The sequence below is a fragment of the Lissotriton helveticus genome, chromosome 11 (genome assembly GCF_964261635.1).
Source record: "Lissotriton helveticus chromosome 11, aLisHel1.1, whole genome shotgun sequence".
NCBI classification, from domain to species: domain Eukaryota; kingdom Metazoa; phylum Chordata; class Amphibia; order Caudata; family Salamandridae; genus Lissotriton; species Lissotriton helveticus.
Window position 1 is genome coordinate 438,158,091 of NC_136072.1, and position 21,621 is coordinate 438,179,711.

General features: G+C 42.6%; 1 protein-coding gene across 1 annotated transcript in view; it reads left to right on the forward strand.

The window, feature by feature from the left end:
• The first annotated feature begins 1,839 nt into the window (after nucleotides 1-1,839).
• Nucleotides 1,840-21,621, forward strand: part of DOCK10 (dedicator of cytokinesis 10) — a 1,735,912-nt gene continuing 1,716,130 nt past the window's right edge. The window contains exon 1 of the mRNA XM_078665953.1: nucleotides 1,840-2,060. Within this exon, the coding sequence (XP_078522079.1) occupies nucleotides 1,959-2,060 (102 nt within the window). The 5' untranslated portion in view covers nucleotides 1,840-1,958. The remainder of the gene's footprint in view (nucleotides 2,061-21,621) is intronic.

Sequence of the window (21,621 nt, forward strand, 5' to 3'; positions counted from 1 at the left end):
CTATGGTTGGAAGGATGTTGTCTTTTTTTTTATCCTATGCAGGAAGGGCCTCTACAGCATGCCTAATGACCACTTAGGTGCATTTATCATGTAAAGGAATGCAGTGTGAGAAACAGATGAACAGTTTTATGGTCTTCAGTATGCTGATAGCTTTGAGAGGCTCTGCAGGTCCCTTTGTGGTATTTCATACAATAAAGTCTGCTTAGCTAGTTACTACACTGGGTTGTCCAATCTGAGAATTTAACAACCTAGTGTAGTGGCATGGGTTGAGGAAGAGGAAAGTGGAGAGATCTGTTTAAATGGTCATTTTCAAACTGAATCTTTATTATTCTCAGTCATAGTAGGCCCTACAGCATCACAATGCGCTACCACAGCATCACTCAGCGACACCACTGCATCAATCAGCAACACCACAACATTACTCAGGGCCACTACAACATCACTGAGCGCAACTACAGCAACACTCAGCACCACAACAGCGTCACTTAAGCACACAACAATATCGCTCAGGGCCACAACAGCATCACTCAGCATCACCACAGCATCGCTCTACGCAACCACAGTAACACTCAGCACCACCACAGCATCACTCAGCACCACCACAGCATCACTCAGTGGTACCATAGCATCACTCAGTACCACCACAGCATCAATCTGCAGCACCACAGCATCAATCAGCATCACAACAGCAGCAGCCAGCTTCACCACAGCATCACTCAGGGCCACCACAGCATCACTTGGGGCCAGCACAGGATCACTTAACGCCGCCACATCAGTCAGCACCACGACAGCATCACTCAGGACCACCACAGGATCACTCAGCACCACCACAGCATCACTCAGCACCACCACAGCATCACTCAGCACCACCACAGCATCACTTTGGGACACAACAATATCACTCAGCACCACCACAGCATCAATCAGCACCACCACAGCATCACTCAGGGCCACCACTGCATCACTACGGGCCAGCACAGGATCACTCAATGCCACCACAGCATCAGTCAACACCACCATAGTGTCATCCAGCACTTCCACAGCATCACTCAGGACCACCACAGCATCACTCAGCACCACCACGGCATCACTCAGGGCCACAACAGGATCACTCACCTTCACCACAGCATCACTCAGCACCACCACAACATCACTCAAGAACACCACAGCATCACTTGATACCACTACAGCATCACTATGTGCTACCACAGCATAACTCAGCAGCACCACAGCATCAATCAGCATCACCACAGCATCAGTCAGAACTACCACAGCATCACTCAAGGCCACCACAGCATCACTCAGGGCCACCACAGCATCACTCAGGGCCAGCACAGCATCACTCAACTCCACCGCTGCATAACTCAATGCCCGCACAGCATCACTCAACCACACCACAGCATCACTCAGTGCTTCTTACACATTTTAATTACAACTTCTCAGCATGCTGCACAGCAGCCACTCTTCTCTACAGCACAGATTAGAAACATTGGCAAAGTCAATAGCTCTACATAAACACTTAAAAGGACCTCCAATGCATAGCCAATAGGTCTCGCCTTTGGGACATTATAAGGGTTTAGTTATCCAGCACAATAGCCTTCAATTAAACAACATCAAGTGTTGCATGGCTAATCACTTATAAGGTCCCAAAAGCGAGACCTATTGGCTATGCCAATGCTTGTTTATTTTGGCGCCATGCCATGTCTGTCCCAGTCCGAGCCTGAGCTGTGTGCAATAAAGAGTACTTTCAGTTTTTACAAAGGGTGTTGCGAAAATGCTTCTTGCGCTAGGGAGATAAACAGCTTGACTTCCTGAAAGCTATTGGTGGTTAGAGGGGCAACCAAGAACTGTGGCTTGGTGAAACTACAGCAAGTGTGCACGGGGGAGGCGTGTTTTTTCTCTTTCTTTCGTTTGGGGTCCTAACATAAACCAGCTGACAAAAGCCATCCCCGGTGGAAATGGAGACAACACGAAGATTCACTAAAAGCCTTCGGCGGCCAGGTACTGCAGCGGAGAACAGACACACCGCGTCTATGGCTGTGAGACCCCGGCAGCAACCGGTAAGTACATCTGCTTATTCGAATAACCACCCTCCAAGTTTACGGTCCATGTGATAAGTGCGTTCAGGAGCCACTTTCCGCTGTCGTTGGATATACTTCAGTTCTGTGCAGTAAATATGGATTTTCTTCTGAGTTTCAAAAAGAGGAATGTTATATTTTTGAACAGTATATTTTTCAGCATTTTATGTGTATATTCTTACGAGATACAGATGCAGCAATCGCGTCGCTCTGGCACTAAAATCATGTTGTGGCTTTGACAGAAACAGAAAAAAAGAACCTAACAAAGTCGCAAGTACTAACTACATGATTCACACATGCCAGCGACTATCAACTGTAGATAAATTAAAAAACACGGAGATAATATTGTTCTCATTAATTTACAGTGAAGTCAGGAATTTATTAGTAGGAGAAAGCTAAAATATCACAATCTTGTGCTGAAAAAAATCAGATGTATTGGCATGTATGCTGAAACAAAGCATTTTTTTCAGTTACACGGGGAGCCCCAGCAAAACCAACAGTATTCATTTATTTTTTGTTCCTAGCGAAGGAAGTAATATAAATTAGGGTTTCATCGTTTTGACTTGAATTTCGCATCATTTGTATGCTCTGAACATAATTTGAAACTTGACTCTTTTTGACATTTTCCTCCAGGGGACCAGGGACTTCACAGGGGGCTTTTGTGCTTGTGTTTCATTCCGACTCAAGCTCGTGCGGCCTAGTTATGGGGGATTTCCATGTGTAAGGCCTTGACTTGCCTGCTAATAACTTAAGCAGGCAGCTGTAACGTGAAGATTGCAATTTTTTTACACGTGTGACTCAGCAAGTCTTGGTTTGAGAGGGAGCCAGAGCTGCTGATACAGCAGTGCGTGTTATGAACTTTAGGCAATGCTGATTAAACTCACCCTTGCATTTTCATAAATATGACAATGATAAATAATAATACTAACTTGTCAGAGTGAACCCTAAAGCCACTAAATTAACCCGCACTCATCTCGGGGCAGTATAAAGTATTTATATAGTACTCAAACAGTAATAAAATAAAAACACCAAATAATAAAATTCCCAAGCTGACTTGGAAAAATAGAGTAGATTTTAATAAAAAGAATGACACGAAAAAAACAAGAATTGAATCAGGGGAAACTGAAATTCGAATTTTAAAAGATTTAAGTGAAAATACTGTTAAAAATCACGGAACATCAATGAAAATGTATGGATGCGGTAGACCGGGACATAGGCACAAGTTAAAGCAACCATGATGGAGCTGGGGTCAGATACACTAAGAGAGTTTGTCCATGACAAAGATTCAGATTTACTCTTTCATAGAGCTCAAAATCCCCAGCGGGGCAAGCCTGAAGCTGTATCTGAGTAAGCTCCATTGAAACCATATACTTTTGCCACAAGGGCCCATGACAGCCTTAGAGGTCTTGCAAGTCCAAACATCTTCTACATGCCAACTTTTCAGGAATTTTGTAGCAGCTCTTCCTGGTCACTTCTGTATTTCCCAGGACCTAAGGGACAGTACTTAAGTGCTATGATTCACTCCAGCAGAGGCCATTGGCAAGGTCCAGTTGAGGTCTAGTGAGTTCTGGTAAAAAGTGCAGCTTTTTGTGACCCTGTAGCCACACAGGAGGTCAGCCAACTGACTTTCGGAGTCCACTTCTTTGTCCTGAGTATAGCAGGGCCAATTCCTCTGGGCTTCTCGCTGGTCACAGACAACAGGTCTCGTCCTCTTCTGATATTCCCCACATGCAAAAATTCCTCTAAAGAGGGTTCTTTGTGGCCCCACATGTATGGTTTGTACTAGCAGCGTGTAAGGGTAACTGCTGGACACTCCCTTTGTTGGGGGCAACCCTCCCCTCTCTTTCAGCACATCCTCTGTGTCTTACTGCAAGCTATCCCAGTTAGCACCATTCTAAGGGAAATCCAATAAGGCACCAGCTTTCTGGCCTTGTGGTGCTCGTGTTCTAGTAAGGGCGTGTTTAGGCAAATAAGCAGTCCCCTAGCCTGTGACTGTTCAAAGCTGGCTCTGGTGGTTGCTTCCCTCCCATTGGATTCGAAGCCAACCCAGGTGTGGGGCCTTGGGAACAAAAGCTTTCCCTTCTTCAGATGTCCTCTTACACTGAATGGGCAGGATTCACAGCAGCCCCTTTGAAGTTAATGAAGCTCCTGGACCCACCACACTGTCCTTCCTGAGCTGATAGTGATCACATGCCTCAGACCCAGCCCATCCTTTTACCAGCCTAGCCATTGATCTGCTCTGGGTGCAGTTATAACAACTTGTTAAGGTCAAGCAGTTGATGGCAGGATAGTGCAAATTATCCTCTAGGAGCTTCAGGTGGAGAAAAAGTACCTTAAAAAAGTTACATTTTCAAAATATTTCCTACAAACTTAACTTTACCAGTGAATTAGGCTTTTAATAAATATGAAAAATAGACTTTGAATGACTATATTGGCTGTTTCCTCTCAAAGCTTACTGATGAAAGTTTATAATATGTGCTTTGAGATTTTATGGGATCCAGCTACAACTCTGTCAGTTGAAATAGCTTTTGGGGGCTAGTCAGTAGAGGAACATGCCAACTCTAATTTCAAGCATGTTCCATATTGAAATATCAGGCAGCCTACCTCATGGCAGAAAAGATTTGGGTGATTTATTCATATTTCAAAGCAGGAATTCCCAGCTGTCATAGAGGGTTATTTTGAGAGGTTTGACAACAGGTTTGTAGGTTGCTAAGGTTAGGTTATACATTGAAGGCCAGAAGCCATTTTTTATAGGCTAGTGCTGTGAATGGCATAATAGATGCTGCAGTTCACAGTTGCTATTTAACTTTGAGGCCCTTAGTGCTTTTTCTACACCATATACTAGAATCTTACAGACAAGTTAATATGTTAATCAGTGATATGGCAATTTAGCAATGTTTAAAGGGGGAGCATAGGTGTTGTACTCCTATTTAGCAGGTGTAAAGTGCACAGAGTTCTAATGCCAACAAAATTAGGTTCTAAGGTGAAAAATCTAGGGTGATTTTGCAGAAATGACAGATTTACAACAATCATCGTGAGAGGAATTCTTCACAGGCAACCACTCCACCCATAATATTATTTAAGAGCTACGTTTCTACAGCTTATACAGCACATGCATTAATGATCGAATTATCTATGCGAGTTAGGGGAAGCAGCCCATAACACTTCCTTTGGTAGTGCTGAATTATTTTTACAAGAGCAGTGCAATAGAAATCTGGGTTTGAGAGTTAATGTTTCACAGTATGTGGAAAATGTGTCAGGAGACCAGTTAAAGATGAGTAGGTATCTCAATACCATCTAATTTAACACCGAAGTTGATGATAATGGATATTGTAATGTAAAAATGTATTGTTCAAAAATATATATAAATGAATATATAACATTAATTTCAGAGCCATCTATTTTCTATATTTGACATGCAGTATTTTTTCTTGTTCCTCCTTTTCTACAATACTATGCATGCTAATAGTCCTCAGCAACAAAAGCCTTCCAAAGGACCCAAACTTTCTATGAACATATGGTGCTGTACAACACAAAGTGAGCACTACATTAAGGGGAATATTTACAAGGAGGTTGCACCACGGCTCAGTCATTTTTTTTATGCAGCAGTGGCTCCTTCTTTGCTCCTTATTTACAAAAAGTGACACATGTAGGCAGATGCATCACTTTTTATCAGGATGCGTAGTTTTTTTCCTTCTTTTGAATCGGCTGTGTCGCGTTAGAATTAATATATGCAAGGTATGCGTTCCTTCGTAAAATCCCTGCAAAACTGATGCAGTAGTATTTATGACTTTTTCCAAAAGTCGCACATCATCTGGAAGTGGGGCGCTGCGCTTGGGATGCATTAAAATTCCTACGCCTCTAAAACCCAGGCACAGTAATGACGCGCTGTTGCAGAGGAATTTGACCGGCTGAAGTGACTTAAAACAGTGTAATCTGCAATCAAGTCACATCCCCTCAACATGTAAGTGCACACATAAGGTAGGTAACATAGTAAATAACACATTACACACCATTAATGACTTATGTCACAAATACGTAGGCATAGTGGTACACTTCCAGGAACAATATTATAAAGTGCAAGGCGAGTTTTTCACCTTTTAACACTGTATTACAAAGGTCCTCATACAGTAGGCTGCTTGCATCAGTTAAACTGATGCATTGCCTCTTTTTTTGACACATTGCTGTGGATGAGTCAGTTTTATGACCAACTTCAGCAATGCAGATTTTTGGGGCTGGATGCCTTGTGGCATCATTCACACAGATATGTCAGAATTTCTGATGCATCCATGGTGTCGTAACGATATTTCACGCAGACACAAGCCATTTTGATGCATTGCTGCCTTGGTGCAGCGATGGCTAATTTTTGTAAATATGCCTCTAAGGCTGAGACCTGTTATAGAACAGGGGTTGACCCAATGAAGTCCAAGGACCTGGGTATTTAGCAGTACAGACAACAAATGGTCCTCGACATAGATTTGCCAATAAGAATAATCATAATCTTCAATCAAGTTAATTGACTCCAAATCCAGACTAAATCTGTAGACTTGATGATATAGAGGATAATAGCCCACTGCCTCAAAGAAATATCATTACGATACGTGTCAAATAACCAATGAAACAAAAGAAAGTCCAATTGGGACGATTAATTTAATATACCATACAGTAATGTTTGAAAGTCAATATATCTATGTACATGTATTTACACAAATCATAAAGCAAAAATACATTTTTTTAAAAAGGAGAGAACGTGCACAGAGAAAGATAAAGTAAGTGCTCAAGTGGATGATCAAGAGGATCAGAAAAAAGTGTAGTTGATTTATGTACAAAAGAAAAATGAGCCTGTCCTAGATACTGCTTGTAAAAAATACTTCTTTTTTACTCGCTGATTCCTATGTACAATTCCTTAGTCCTTCAATTGCACCATTGGCAATGAAGAGAGGGAGTGGGGGTGGGCAAGGGACAGGGATTAGTAGGTACAGGCTCCCAAAGGGGAATGTCGTCGACTGGCTCCGAGTGTTAACACATTAGTTGACCGATATCGTTGTGTTTCAGCAAATATAGATGCCCAGTGCATGTGTCTTCTGTACGGACGAGGGGTATTATTTCTCTCCTCTTTCAGTCGCTCCGATCAGTGGCGCTCGGCTTCCCACACGAGTTCCATAACGCGAACTCGTGTGGGAAGCCGAGCGCCACTGATCGGAGCGACTGAAAGAGGAGAGGTCAACTAATGTGTTAACACTCAGAGCCAGTTTGGCTTGATAGACACTTTTGAATCTACACTGTAGTATAACTTTGGATACTCTCACATTCTGGTTGCGGATTAACCGACGCACTTGATTTTGACAAGGCACTACGGAAGGGTGCCCAATGAATGTTTTTAAGTGACGTGCACTCTGAAAGAGTTTTTCCCCATTACACCGTCCTGATGAAGACCCGTTATTGAGGATTTGAACTACCCATTACATGGTTGGGTCGAAACGTCGACAACATTCCCCTTTGGGAGCCTGTACCTACTAATCCCTGTCCCTTGCCCACCCCCCACTCCCTCTCTTCATTGCCAATGGTGCAATTGAAGGACTAAGGAATTGTACATAGGAATCAGCGAGTAAAAAAGAAGTATTTTTTACAAGCAGTATCTAGGACAGGCTCATTTTTCTTTTGTACATAAATCAACTACACTTTTTTCTGATCCTCTTGATCATCCACTTGAGCACTTACTTTATCTTTCTCTGTGCACGTTCTCTCCTTTTTAAAAAAATGTATTTTTGCTTTATGATTTGTGTAAATACATGTACATAGATATATTGACTTTCAAACATTACTGTATGGTATATTAAATTAATCGTCCCAATTGGACTTTCTTTTGTTTCATTGGTTATTTGACACGTATCGTAATGATATTTCTTTGAGGCAGTGGGCTATTATCCTCTATATCATCAAGTCTACAGATTTAGTCTGGATTTGGAGTCAATTAACTTGATTGAAGATTATGATTATTCTTATTGGCAAATCTATGTCGAGGACCATTTGTTGTCTCTAAGGCTGAGACCAGCCACGGTATTTACATGTGATGTGGCTAAGCCAGCAAATGTGTTGACTGGTTTATGCTCCTATAAAGCAATTTCTATCAGTGCAAAGGTGATTCATGTTTGGCGTCAGACTGAGCTTAAAGGCCACTCTCCTTCTATAAACATTTAGTAAGAAAAACAGTACACAGAACGAAAGATGTTACAAATCTGAAGGGGTTGTTAAAGGCCTCAAAACCAACTGAAAGATAGGGGGCCTTCAACAACTGTTATAGCCTGAGACAGAAGGACTATAAGACCATATACAAATTCCACCATCAAAGTGTAAATTGTTCTAACATAAAAAACGAGAAACAAATAAACAATAGTTCAAGTTCAAGTTCAGAAATTTGTATAGCGCACTACTCACCCAGAGGGTCTCAATGCGCTTGAGAGATGGAGGGTGCTTTACTTATCGAATAGCCAGGTTTTTAGCTGCTTTCTGAAGGAGAAGTGGTCCTGAGTAAGGCGGAGGTGAGTGGGGAGAGAGTTCCAGGTTTTGGCCGCTAGGTAGGAGAAGGATCTTCCTCCCATGGTGGATCTATGGATGCGCGGAATTGCGGCGAGGGCTTGATTGGAAGATCGTAGTTGGCGGGTGGGAGTGTAGAATGACAGTCGAGTGTTGAGGCATTCGGGTCCTAGGTCGTATAGGGCCTTGTGTGCGTCGGTGAGGAGACGGAAAGTTATTCTCTTGTTGACGGGGAGCCAGTGGAGGTCTTTCAGGTGACCGGAAATGTGAGATTGATGGGGGATGTCCAGTATGAGTCTTGCTGAGGCGTTTTGGATGTGTTGGAGTTTGTTCTGTAGTTTGGCTGTGGTTCCGGCGTAAAGGGTATTTCCGTAATCCAGTCTGCTGGTGACCAGTGCGTGAGTGACCGTTTTTCTTGTTTCGGTGGGGATCCAACGGAAGATTTTTTTGAGCATGCGTAGGATGTTGAAGCATGAAGATGAGACGGCGTTGACCTGCCTGGTCATCGAGAGGGAGGCGTCTAGGATGAAGCCCAGGTTGCGTGCGTGATCTGTAGGTATGGGTGCTGTACCCAGGGCCGGTGGCCACCATGAGTCGTCCCAGGCAGAGGGGGATGATCCTAAGATGAGGACTTCCGTTTTGTCCGAGTTTAGTTTTAGACGGCTATTCTTCATCCACTCGGCTACTTCTTTCATTCCTTCGTGTAGATTGGTTTTGGCGGTGTTTGGGTCTTTGGTGAGGGAGAGGATCAGCTGGGTGTCGTCTGCATATGAGATGATGTTGAGGTTGTGTTGTCGCACAATGGATCCGAGGGGACTCATGTAGACGTTGAAGAGGGTGGGACTGAGTGATGATCCTTGTGGTACGCCGCAGATGACTTTGGTTGCCTCTGATTTGAATGGGGGGAGGCGGACTCTCTGGGTTCTTCCGGCGAGGAACGAGATGATGCAGTCTAGAGCCTTTCCTTGTATTCCGACGTTGCTGAGGCGTTGTATGAGGGTGCTATGACAGACTGTGTCGAAGGCGGCGGAGAGGTCAAGTAGGATGAGGGCAGCTGTTTCTCCGTTGTCCAGTAGCGTATGGATGTCGTCTGTAGCTGCGATGAGGGCGGTTTCGGTGCTGTGTTTGGCTCGGAAGCCGGACTGTGAGGGGTCGAGAGATTTGTTGGATTCAAGGAAGGCGGCCAGCTGATTGTTGACGGCTTTCTCAATGACTTTGGCAGGAAATGGGAGGAGCGAGATGGGGCGGTAGTTTTTAAGTTCAGAGGGGTCTGCTGTGGGTTTCTTCAGAAGGGCGCTGAGTTCAGCGTGTTTCCAGATTTCCGGGAAGGTAGCGGAGTTGAAGGAGCAGTTGATGACGTCGCGGAGATGGGGAGCGATGATGGAGTCTGCTTTGTAGAAAATGTGGTCGGGGCATGGGTCGGTTGGCGATCCTGAGTGGATGGAGTTCATCAGTCGGATGGTGTCTTCAGTAGTGATTGGGTTCCAGGCGCAAAGGTTGTAGAGGGTGCAGTTTTGGTTCGGAGGTGGGTGGAGTGGACTGTTCTTCGGACTGGTTTCCAAAGCTGTTATGTATGTCGGCGATTTTGTTGTGGAAGAAAGAGGATAAAGAGTCGCAGAGGTTTTGGGAGGGGGTGATGTCGTTGGTGCCGACGGTGGGGTTGGTAAATTCTTTTACGATGTTGAATAGTTCCTTGCTGTTTTGGGCGTTGTTGTCGAGTCGAACTTTGAATGCTGATTTCTTGGTGGATCGGATCAGTTGGTGGTGTTTGCGGGTGGCGTTCTTGAAGGAGGTAAGGTTGTCATTGGTTGGGTTTTTCCTCCAGGCTTTCTCGAGGGTGCGGCAGAACTTTTTGGATTTCTTAAGGTCATCGTTGAACCAGGGGGCTTTTTTGGTGCCTTGCTTGATTTGATGGTTTTTCAGGGGTGCTAGTTCGTCAGCGCTGAGGGTGATGCATTGAGTGAGGTTGTTGGCTGCTTGGTTTGGGTCTGATGATTTGTCAGGGGGGTTTAGGTGAAGCGAAGAGGAGAGCTGGTCGGTGGTGATTTTGTTCCAATTTCTTCGGGGAATGGGTTGTGAGGGGTTGTGGGTCATGGTCTTTTTGTAGATGAAGTGAACGCAGCTGTGGTCCGTCCAATGGAGGGCAGTGGTGTGATCGAAGGAGATGTGTTTGCTGGAGGTAAAGATTGGGTCAAGCGTGTGCCCGGCAAGGTGGGTGGGGGTATCAACAAGTTGTTTGAGTCCGAGATTGGCCAGGTTGTCCAGAAGGGTCGTGGTGTTGTAGTCATTATTCTTTTCTAGGTGGAAGTTGAGGTCTCCCAGTAGGATGTAGTTCTCGGAGGGGAGGGCATGTGGGCTGATGAAGTCGGTGATGTCTTCGCTGAATTGTGTGCGGGGTCCAGGAGGTCTGTAGATGAGGGTGCCTCTGAGAGTGTTCTTGGGGTCGGTGTGGATCTGGAAGTGAAGGTGTTCGGCGGTAGCGAGGCTATCGTCGGAGCAGGTCGTGATGCGGATGGTGTTCTTGTGAACGATGGCGATGCCTCCTCCAGTTTGGTTGATGCGGTCCTTTCGAATGATAGTTCTGTTTCCAATCATAGTCCTGTTGGAGCAGATGGTCTATATCAGTCATTATTGGGCCCCAAACTGCTTCCATGTCTTCAATGGAGCTTCAACCATTCCAATGTTCTAACTGGTGTTAACCCACTAAACACCTGGATACATGTGCACCATCTATTGATGAAATCAACAGAGAGGATAAACAGCGATAAGCTAACTATCACTAAACTATTTTGCTGTAATAAGGTTCAACTGAATGACTACTTTTGCAACATTTCTTGTGTAAGAAAGCCACCAAAAGTATAGTTGTACTAGGACTGTTAGCTTACACAAGGACGTCCGAAAACTGTTTGGATTGTGTGATGATTACAGAGGCAGTGTTGGGGTCACAGAAGCATAGGTAACATGAATTTCTATAATATGTGAGTATTGTTAGGATACAGTCAGCCTTGCAACTGATTCTCTTCCTATTTGTTGTCTGTAAAGAGAAATCACATTGGCAGAAGCCACATAATTATGTTACAAATTCAGAGTGAACCAAGAAAATTCAGTGTTTACATCACAGTAACAGTTATCCTCACTGTGTAGGAAAATGATGAGTGCATTTCGTGGTGACTGCCTGTGACTTCTATTTTCTCTGACTAGGGGTCATATGTATCAAGGAACCATTTTGCGATTCCGTAATAGCGATTTTTAAGAAATCGCTATTTCAGAATTGCAAAATGGTATGTATCAAGAAAAATGCACTTTTTTTGCGATTTCTTGATATTCCTTAATTGCTAATTCACAAATTGCGAATTCGCAATTAAGGAATACTTTCCCATTCATTTCTATGGGCCAGGAGGCCCATAGGAAGGAATGGGAATTTTCTCTCAATTTGCGATTTGCAATTTGCTAATCGCAAATTGAGAATAATTTCAAGGGTGCAGGGGTGTCCAAAGGACCCCCTGTTGCACCCCTGAAATAAGCATAGGTGCACATGTGGTGCACATACATGCCCTAAGTGCATGTATGTGCGTCACATGGCACTTTGAAAAATGCAAAAATGTGCATTTTTCAAGGAATTCGCAACTTACCACCAACTAGAAGTTGGTGGTAATTTGCGATTCCTTAAGGCCATTTAGCAAATTTTTTTGCCTTCTTACATTGCATTTAAGGAATCGCAAAATTTGCGATTACTTAAATGCAATCGCAAAATAAGGAATCGCAAATTTTGCAATTCCTTATTTTGCATCGGGATTTCCTTCATACATATCATTTTGCGAATTCGCATTTACAAAGGCTGAAATTCTGCGAATTTCGGCCTTTGCGAATGCGAATTTCAATGATACATATGGCCCTAGGTCACTTCTGTTTTCTCTGATTGGGTCATTATTACAGCAGACCTCAATTGTGAGTTTGGGTTTAGTTGCTGTAGTCTTCCATTTTAATGAGGATTGCAAAACTGTAGTTCTATGTAGACATACATTTCGATGAAAAATCTGATCTAGTCAAACATTACTCTCACATAATGCTTTCTAACCAACTTAACAAGAGTTAAAAATATATATTTATTTAAGAACAAAATATGATAAAAATGTTTGATAACTTTGTGGGCTAATAAATCAATATGACTTTTTAGTTTAGAAATATCAGGAATGAGATAAGGAATAGAACGAGGAAAGAAACACAAGGGTGCAGTAAGAAATGGATTATTAACTAGGGAGTGCTTTTTTCTACCAGCATAATAAAGGCAATTTGGGTATGTTGCAACACAGTTCTGAATGAATCTTTGCTTAATAGTTGACAGCTATAGTATCAGCAGCAGACAGTTCCTCAGAGAAATATGTGCAATGTTCAAGCACCAAACAACTTTAAAGTTAAGGAGACAACAGAATAAAATCCCAAATCCATTTAGAGAAACAAAGAAAATGTAATAAGCAACAACATTAAAAATAATTAAGTAGGATAAAGGAAACCGGAGATCATTTTTTTTAAGGCAGTAATCACTAAGAAAACTAAATGTGTCACAAATGTCAATGTTCGCAGTCTATCAAGACCTAGGTATGACTTTAGTATGACCACCATGGGCTGCTGTTGGTTAACCCCTTCCATGCTCGTGACGGAACCATTCCGTCATGAGTCACGGTTGGGCTGTGCTGATGACGGAATGGTTCCATCACGACCACGCCCGGGATTGGAATGTCCAGCACAGGGCTGGAATTCCTGCCGCACGTAAGCGGTTAGTGATGTAGGGTCACTCCTTGGGACTTTCATATTTTTTGCTGATTCTCAAAATCCTCCAGCAAGGCAATGCACACTGCAACTGCTGAATGTCCCTCAATGATTGCTATGTCATTTTTGAGCTCCTCCTGAACCCTTCAGATTTTGTGACAAACCTAGAAAGGCTTAGACTCAACAATGCCAACTGTCAAAACATATGCCATACGTAAAAATATTCATACAAACATGTCAACATATCAGCATGTCAAGCACTTACCTCAAACGGTGCTAAGACTAGAGTCAGAATAGTATAATAATCTAATCCAACAAAAGGTGGGAAGAAATCATTTGTTGATTTAGGAATTTACAATGGCGAAACCTTCACTGGAAGTTATTAATGCATGGTGGATATTTTGTCAGTCTGCTTTTTGATTCTATAGTTTTGCAGTCTTTATTTTCAATTAGAACGTTTCTCTGAAGTAGCTTTACTGAGACCTCACACATAGGACTCTCACTGAGAATGGATATCCTCTTATCTGCTTGCAATCAATTTCCTCATGATATTGACAGTGTTTACCATTGTAGGTGAAGTTTAAAAAGGTACTTACAACTGCCGAATGTTGATATGGTGACATATCAAGGAAAGACCAGCGGAAGCTGTCCCATTTAGAAAAGGCTTCTCTTAGCTACCACACTGTTTAATTCATAATGGTGGTATCAAGGTAGAAACCAAGAGTTTTTATCATTTGGCAAAAGTAACATAGGCCTGATTTATATCTTGGAGATATGGATACTCTGTCACATTGGTGGTGCGCCCACCCAATTTAAATGTGGGGGTGGCCTTTGTTCAATCATGGTAGCGATCCGTTCAAAAGACCGACAGAGTACGGGCCGTTGGAAGTTGACCTCTAAATCTGCCTGTCTAATTTAGATAGGCAGATTTTGAGGTCAGTCTTCACTGCCCGTAATTGTCTTGAAAACCCTGGCGGTAAGGTGTCTTTTTGAAAAGAAAACAGTTTTTTGTATGGCTACATCATACTTGACGGAGCTGTGCCTCAAACTGCAAAAAGAATTGACAGGAAAAACCACGACGACAGTGCTTTAGGAAATGACCGCCAGCTTGCCAGCCATTTAATAATTTAGCGGATGAAGGTGCAGTCAAGGCGACAGAGTAAATTACTTTGCCGTCCTGACTGTAAAACCAAGCAATCGGGCTAGTACAAATACTTCCTTTAGACATTTGAACAGTCGTAACATAGCTATCAATACACTTCAACACAAAGAACAATTCAATATATCAATATAACTAAATAATTCTAAAAGGGTAAAGGATAAAAATAAAAGACAACTCAACAGGGGCCATTAGTGTCTTACTACCTCTCCAGTAATCTATTCCTATACAAGCAAAAAGGTACTTTCAGATTCTACTGTATGGGAGAGGATGCAAAAATGGATGAACCTGTTAAAAATATCTGATTAAAGATAAAGTCCAACCAAAAAAGCAAGTATCTAAATGGCATTGGTAAAGACAAACTTCCTTACTGATAATCACTGAGGGCCTCATTATGATGACGGGCAGAAAGCCATCCGACAGCTCATCTGAGGCTTTCTGTCCGACATCAGAGGTTTCAGTGTGACCGCCATATTATGATACTGGCGGTCAGAGGGTAACCCGTGGGGGAATTCGGCTCCTCTTCCGGCAGGCTCAAGGAACCCGTTGAGGGGGAGTGTCAATCGTAATCCCTAAAATAGAGGTGGTTCCTCATCAGGCACTGCTGTGGGGATTACAATGCACATTTAGGACTGCCTTTTGTGGAGGTTCGACGGCCATAGAACGGCTGTCGGAAACAGACTGAGGAGGTCCCTAGCAGGGCCCCCAGTCCCTCCTGGGCTCCGCTATGAGGCTTGGGGGAACCCTCCCAAACATCCATGCACTGTGGGACAGGCACCCCATTGTGCCTGGCACATGGTGCATGGATAATGCTTGTGCTGTGGCCCTTTTCCAGTCGCCACACAAGCTGCAATGGAATTTCCGACTGCCCATAGGACGGTCCCATCCTAATTCGGCGAGTTGAACTGCTGACAAATAGTCAGGCAGATTCCATCCTGCTACAGTGTGAGTCGAACTCTCATCCGACCTACATCGTAATAGACCCCTATGTTTGCATTTAACCGCAATAAGGCTCTGAATTGCAAAGATAGACTCCTTAACTTTACATAATATAAATGTTTAGATTATTGACGCGTTATACATAGGCCTACAGATAAGTTGGTATGAGACTCATCACAACCATGTATGGGCAATGATTAAAGGAGGATTATATATTTTCTTCCCAGCATGCTGACCCATAGTTGGGCAACCAGCGTTACTTCACCTACAGATGCTTGCATTTAACACTTGTAGAAGAGATGGCTGACAGGTTAAGCCCTGGTCCTCATGGTTTGGAGAAATTGCTTGGGCATGGGTAGAAAGTGTGTGCAATGTTTGAATAGTGAAGGTTCTGCAGATGGAATGGCTATTGAAAGACCATAGGAGACACATAGCGGCAATTGACCTGGCATGGTTTATGAGATGGGATCCCTGTTGCAATTCAGTGTTGTCCTTTGCTGGTTGGCAGCAATTGTCATCTATGGGGAGAAGGGGGATTCTACTGAATGTGTAAAGTTGTACCCTTTAGTGCACCATGAAGTTTGTAAATAAATAAAAGGTTTAAGTGATGTGTTATTTTTAAGTGAGTGGAGAGAAGTGTTTGAGGTAACGTGCTCAGGAGGTTATGAAATGTTTGGCATAGTTTGTGTGTTTTTTCCCTGAAGTTCCTGACCTTGTGCCATTCTTGTCTTTTCTCAAGCATTAGACTGCAAAGAATAATACAAAATATGCTGCAGTGAAATACTAAACTATAGCGTCGTTTGAATTACTACTTAACAACTCAAATAACACCAGCCAAAAATTATAGGCAATCCAGCTTGTAGTACTATTTCCTGGTAGTGAAATATATAGAACTGATGCAAGGACATTGGGCTCTAAGAGGGATAATGCTCTTTGCCACAGCTACATAAAGCAAACATCCTCATGCTTGTAGAAGTGTTTGTTGGGAAGCAGCAACCAATGTTTTGTGTGAAAGCATGCTGCAGAAATAATGAACTGTGATAGGACCTCGACTTCACAAAGGAAGTCTGAGCTCACCCTATCAAATGCCTTCTTAGAATACAACAAAATGTGCCCCCTCACTCAATCACTTGAATATTATTTCATGACCAAATAAACATAAACATTAAATCTGGTCTGGTATCTTTATTTATACCTTTTATAACTGATTTTTTTCAAAAATTATTTCATATGGCAGCAGGAGAATACAACATACACAATTATTTACAAATGAAGAAAAACTACATTGACACAATACTACTAACAAACTCTGTGAAAATTCTTTCAATGTGACATTCCAATGACAATACAATACTTAAATTATAACCATCATCACAAAACAGTTTCGTAAAGCCAAATCAAAAATTCAGACTAATCAAAACACATATGGAGAGCCAATTCAATACAAGAGAAAAAGTGTGAAGCAGGTATAATTCATAATACACAATGAATGTATATCATTAACTCTTGCTGGATTGTCGACGCGTTTCAAGTTTGGGCGTCAAGTTTCCAAACTATCATCAGGGCTCTTGTGATTTTTCTGTTGGAATGTGAAAAAAATACTGATTTAATATAACCAAATGGCCTCTTCTGTCAAAGAAGAACCGTTTGAATAGAATTAAAAGTACCTGAACGTTAGTGATCGGTTGGCCTGTGTGGGTTTCTGTAACTGGACCGAATCCTTTACTCAGGACACAACCAGAATGACTTCAGTGGCAGCACCAACCTGGGAAAACAGGTGTTGCCTTTATTTAACATAAGGTCCCTTAGGAGTAGAATTGCTCCTGCACTCTATTTCCAACACATTAGTAATATTGAAAAACGTATTATCATACCTTTGGTGGTTCAACTTTGTAGCCACAAAAAGTAGGGATTTTTTCTAAGGGAGGCAGAGGATTATCTCTTCTTTAAATCCTGCATGGGGAATATGCACCCATTTAGCATAAGTACAAATGTAAAAAAGTGTCTTTCACTTAAAACAAAAATCGTGATGTCATACCTCACCCTGGTCATAAAACAGGCCGATAAGGGTGGTGCGGTCGTTGTTTGGCCTCGTGAAAAATATGTCACTGAAGGATACAAACAGGTCAACAACACCATGTGGTATCGTCCCCTAAATGAGGACCCCACTAAACAGATCCAGGGTTTGATCTCCGATGTTCTCATACAAGGAAAAGACGCTGGTTTTTTGGGTAGTAAAGAGTTTGATTTTTTGAACAAAAAATTTCCCCGTACACCGGTTTTATATCTACTCCCCAAAATCCACAAAAACCTAGCAGAGCCACCTGGACGCCCGATTGTTTCGGGAGTCGACTCTTGCTTAGAGCCACTATCTAAGTATGTGGATTTCTTTTTGAAGCCCTTTTTGACGGAGGTAAAATCATATCTCAGGGATACGACTGATTTTTTAATTAAGGTGGAGGGTATCGACTTTGATTCATCTAAACAGATCATGGCAACGATGGATGTCACATCGTTATATACCCAAATTCCTCAGGAAGAGGCGTTGGAGGTTATCGAATTAGTTTTGGATAGAAGAGAGAGGCCCCATAGAGTCCCTACTGCGTTCATCCTCAGACTCGCAGCTATAGCTCTACAAAAGAACTTTTTTACATTTAATGGCCAATTCTATATGCAAATCAAGGGCACTGCCATGGGGTGTCCTTATGCCCCAGAAATGGCAGTGCTCTACATGGCACAATATGAGGCCCTGTTTGTAGACAACAACAACCCCTACAAGGCGAATATCCTTCAATGGTGGCGATACATTGATGATATCTGGCTCCTGTGGCAGGGGAGCCAGATTGAACTATTAGAGTTCCATGAATGGATCAATAATAGACACCCGGATATTAAATTTTCCATCGAAACAAGTATCACAAAAATGACGTTTTTGGACGTCGAGGTCACCTGTGAGGAGGGTAAACTTAAAACATCACTGTTTAAAAAAGCGACTGATAAGAACACTATCCTCCACCATAAAAGCTACCACCCAAGAAGTCTGAAGGCTAACTTGCCCTACGGGCAAATGCTACGCATCCGAAGGAATTGCTCGGAGCTTGGCGATTATGACCATCATGCCCAGACATTTTGTAATGAAATGATTCATAGAGGCTACCCTAGGAAGCTCCTTAAGAATTCATTTAAGAGGGCACGCTGTACCCCACGTGAAACCCTATTACAAACAAATGAGAAAAAGGAATTGGACAGGTTGGTGTGCGTGACCACCTTTGGGCCGGATACTCATAAGCTGAGGCAGACAGTCCTTAAGAACTGGCATCTGCTAGAGGAACTAGAATGCCCTTTCCAGCGCCCAATTTTTGCTTACAAAAAGAATCGCAGTTTGGGTCAACATATTGTGCGAGCAGATCTCCCCAGGACACAACCGAAACAAGATCTTCGAGCCCTATGGGATATGAAACCGTTAGAGGGACACCATAGGTGCGGGAACTGTGTTTCATGTAGCAGCACCATTGAGGGTAGCGAGTTTGAGCATCAAGGAATAAAGTGGAAACATCTAGGTTTTTCGAATTGTAAAACCAAGAATGTGGTTTACGCCCTTATCTGCCCCTGCCCAAGGCTTTATATAGGGAAAACGAACCAGCAGGTGAATCTGCGAATGGGACAGCACCGATCAAGAATCAAAAAAAGAATACTAACAGCCCCAGTGGTAGAACATTTCATCGAAATGTCCCACAGCGAAAATGATTTCAAACGGACTGTTTTACACACTATGAGTAATATACAGCGCCCTGCTGACATTGATAAAATGCTACTGACAAAAGAAGCATATCTAATTTTGAAATTTAATTGTATCTTGACTGGACTCAACAACATGTCTGAATTGTCAAGAATCTGAGACTTGGGGCCATACTGCAGTGTCGTCAAGTTCTTGCTCCCCTTATGAATGAAACAGTGAAAATTATGCACCTTTGCAGCATTATACAGACTAAATCCATTTGTTGTTTGCCACAAAATGAGGTACCTTGTAACATTGTTTAGATTGAATTCCCCGTTCCGTGTGCCAGAAAATCTACCCCGGACTGACCCCAGTCCACTAGACAGGGTTTTTCACTGCAAATCCCAGAAAGCATCTTGGATGTAGCGGGTCGCTACTGCAGTGTCACTTTAAGAATGAGAAATGGCCGCCGCCACTTGTAGCTAGCAGCGAGTCAGAAGTGCCGGTTGCAAGTCGAGCAGAGAGCAGAGAGGTTTGAGGTAAGCGTCTCCCAGGAGGGGTAACTACCCGCAATGAGATTGCCGTGGGACGTGTAATCTGCATACTAACCTCCTGCGCGTCTTTCCAGATCGCGGCGGGACGAGAGTGCGAGACACAGAGTAGAATCGAGTTATTGTGCTCCGCGAGTGCCCCGGCTGGGGCCCTGACTGAAAACGCGGTGAGCAGATAACAACGAGAAACAAAGGTACGTTCAGGTCTGGCACACCGAATGGGTCATTAATCATGGCACAGCGTTTTGTGCAGCTGCAGTTAAAACTTGAAGCGTGCACTTATTCAGCCCATTGTTTTTACAGACACAGGGTAGAAATTCCTGCCGCCGCACACCAGAAAATCGTGTAAGGTATGACATCACGATTTTTGTTTTAAGTGAAAGACACTTTTTTACATTTGTACTTATGCTAAATGGGTGCATATTCCCCATGCAGGATTTAAAGAAGAGATAATCCTCTGCCTCCCTTAGAAAAAATCCCTACTTTTTGTGGCTACAAAGTTGAACCACCAAAGGTATGATAATACGTTTTTCAATATTACTAATGTGTTGGAAATAGAGTGCAGGAGCAATTCTACTCCTAAGGGACCTTATGTTAAATAAAGGCAACACCTGTTTTCCCAGGTTGGTGCTGCCACTGAAGTCATTCTGGTTGTGTCCTGAGTAAAGGATTCGGTCCAGTTACAGAAACCCACACAGGCCAACCGATCACTAACGTTCAGGTACTTTTAATTCTATTCAAACGGTTCTTCTTTGACAGAAGAGGCCATTTGGTTATATTAAATCAGTATTTTTTTCACATTCCAACAGAAAAATCACAAGAGCCCTGATGATAGTTTGGAAACTTGACGCCCAAACTTGAAACGCGTCGGCAATCCAGCAAGAGTTAATGATATACATTCATTGTGTATTATGAATTATACCTGCTTCACACTTTTTCTCTTGTATTGAATTGGCTCTCCATATGTGTTTTGATTAGTCTGAATTTTTGATTTGGCTTTACGAAACTGTTTTGTGATGATGGTTATAATTTAAGTATTGTATTGTCATTGGAATGTCACATTGAAAGAATTTTCACAGAGTTTGTTAGTAGTATTGTGTCAATGTAGTTTTTCTTCATTTGTAAATAATTGTGTATGTTGTATTCTCCTGCTGCCATATGAAATAATTTTTGAAAAAAATCAGTTATAAAAGGTATAAATAAAGATACCAGACCAGATTTAATGTTTATGTTTATTTGGTCATGAAATAATATTCAAGTGATTGAGTGAGGGGGCACATTTTGTTGGTTCACAATATATAGGGTCCAGCCCTCCCTCAGCCCCGCTAAGGACCTAACTCCTTTCTGTTTGCTGTTCTTAGAATACAAGGCGGTAATCAGGCCCTTTCTCCTTGCTGCTGGTCGGATATTGTTTCTAGCTGAAAATTGATTGGTGTGAATAGAGGTCTACGCAGTATGAACCCCATATATCATAATTTGTTGGGCTCCTCAGGGCGTGCACAATAACTCTGGAATCCACCATCAGACACCACCAAGTCTGCTTGTCATTAAAACTCATATTATTCATGTGGCCATGTGGGGGAAATGGTTTTGGGGAGAAGAACTGCAGGAAGGCGATCTAAAAGAGAAATTAAATGTCTTAACATGAATGATTCTAGACACTCTCCCTACTCTAATTCACTGTCGTACCAGTTTAACATTCCCCTGGAAAGAATCAAGCCTTGGCCTGTGAATCCCTCTTTTCAATGATCGGTATGAGAGCAGAAGTTGAGGACAAGTAGGATTTCTTGTTTAGTCTCTGGTCTTCTTCCTTATGCAAGTGCTTGTCGCATCCAGCTGTTATCAGAGTCACCTTAATACAAGTGGTCT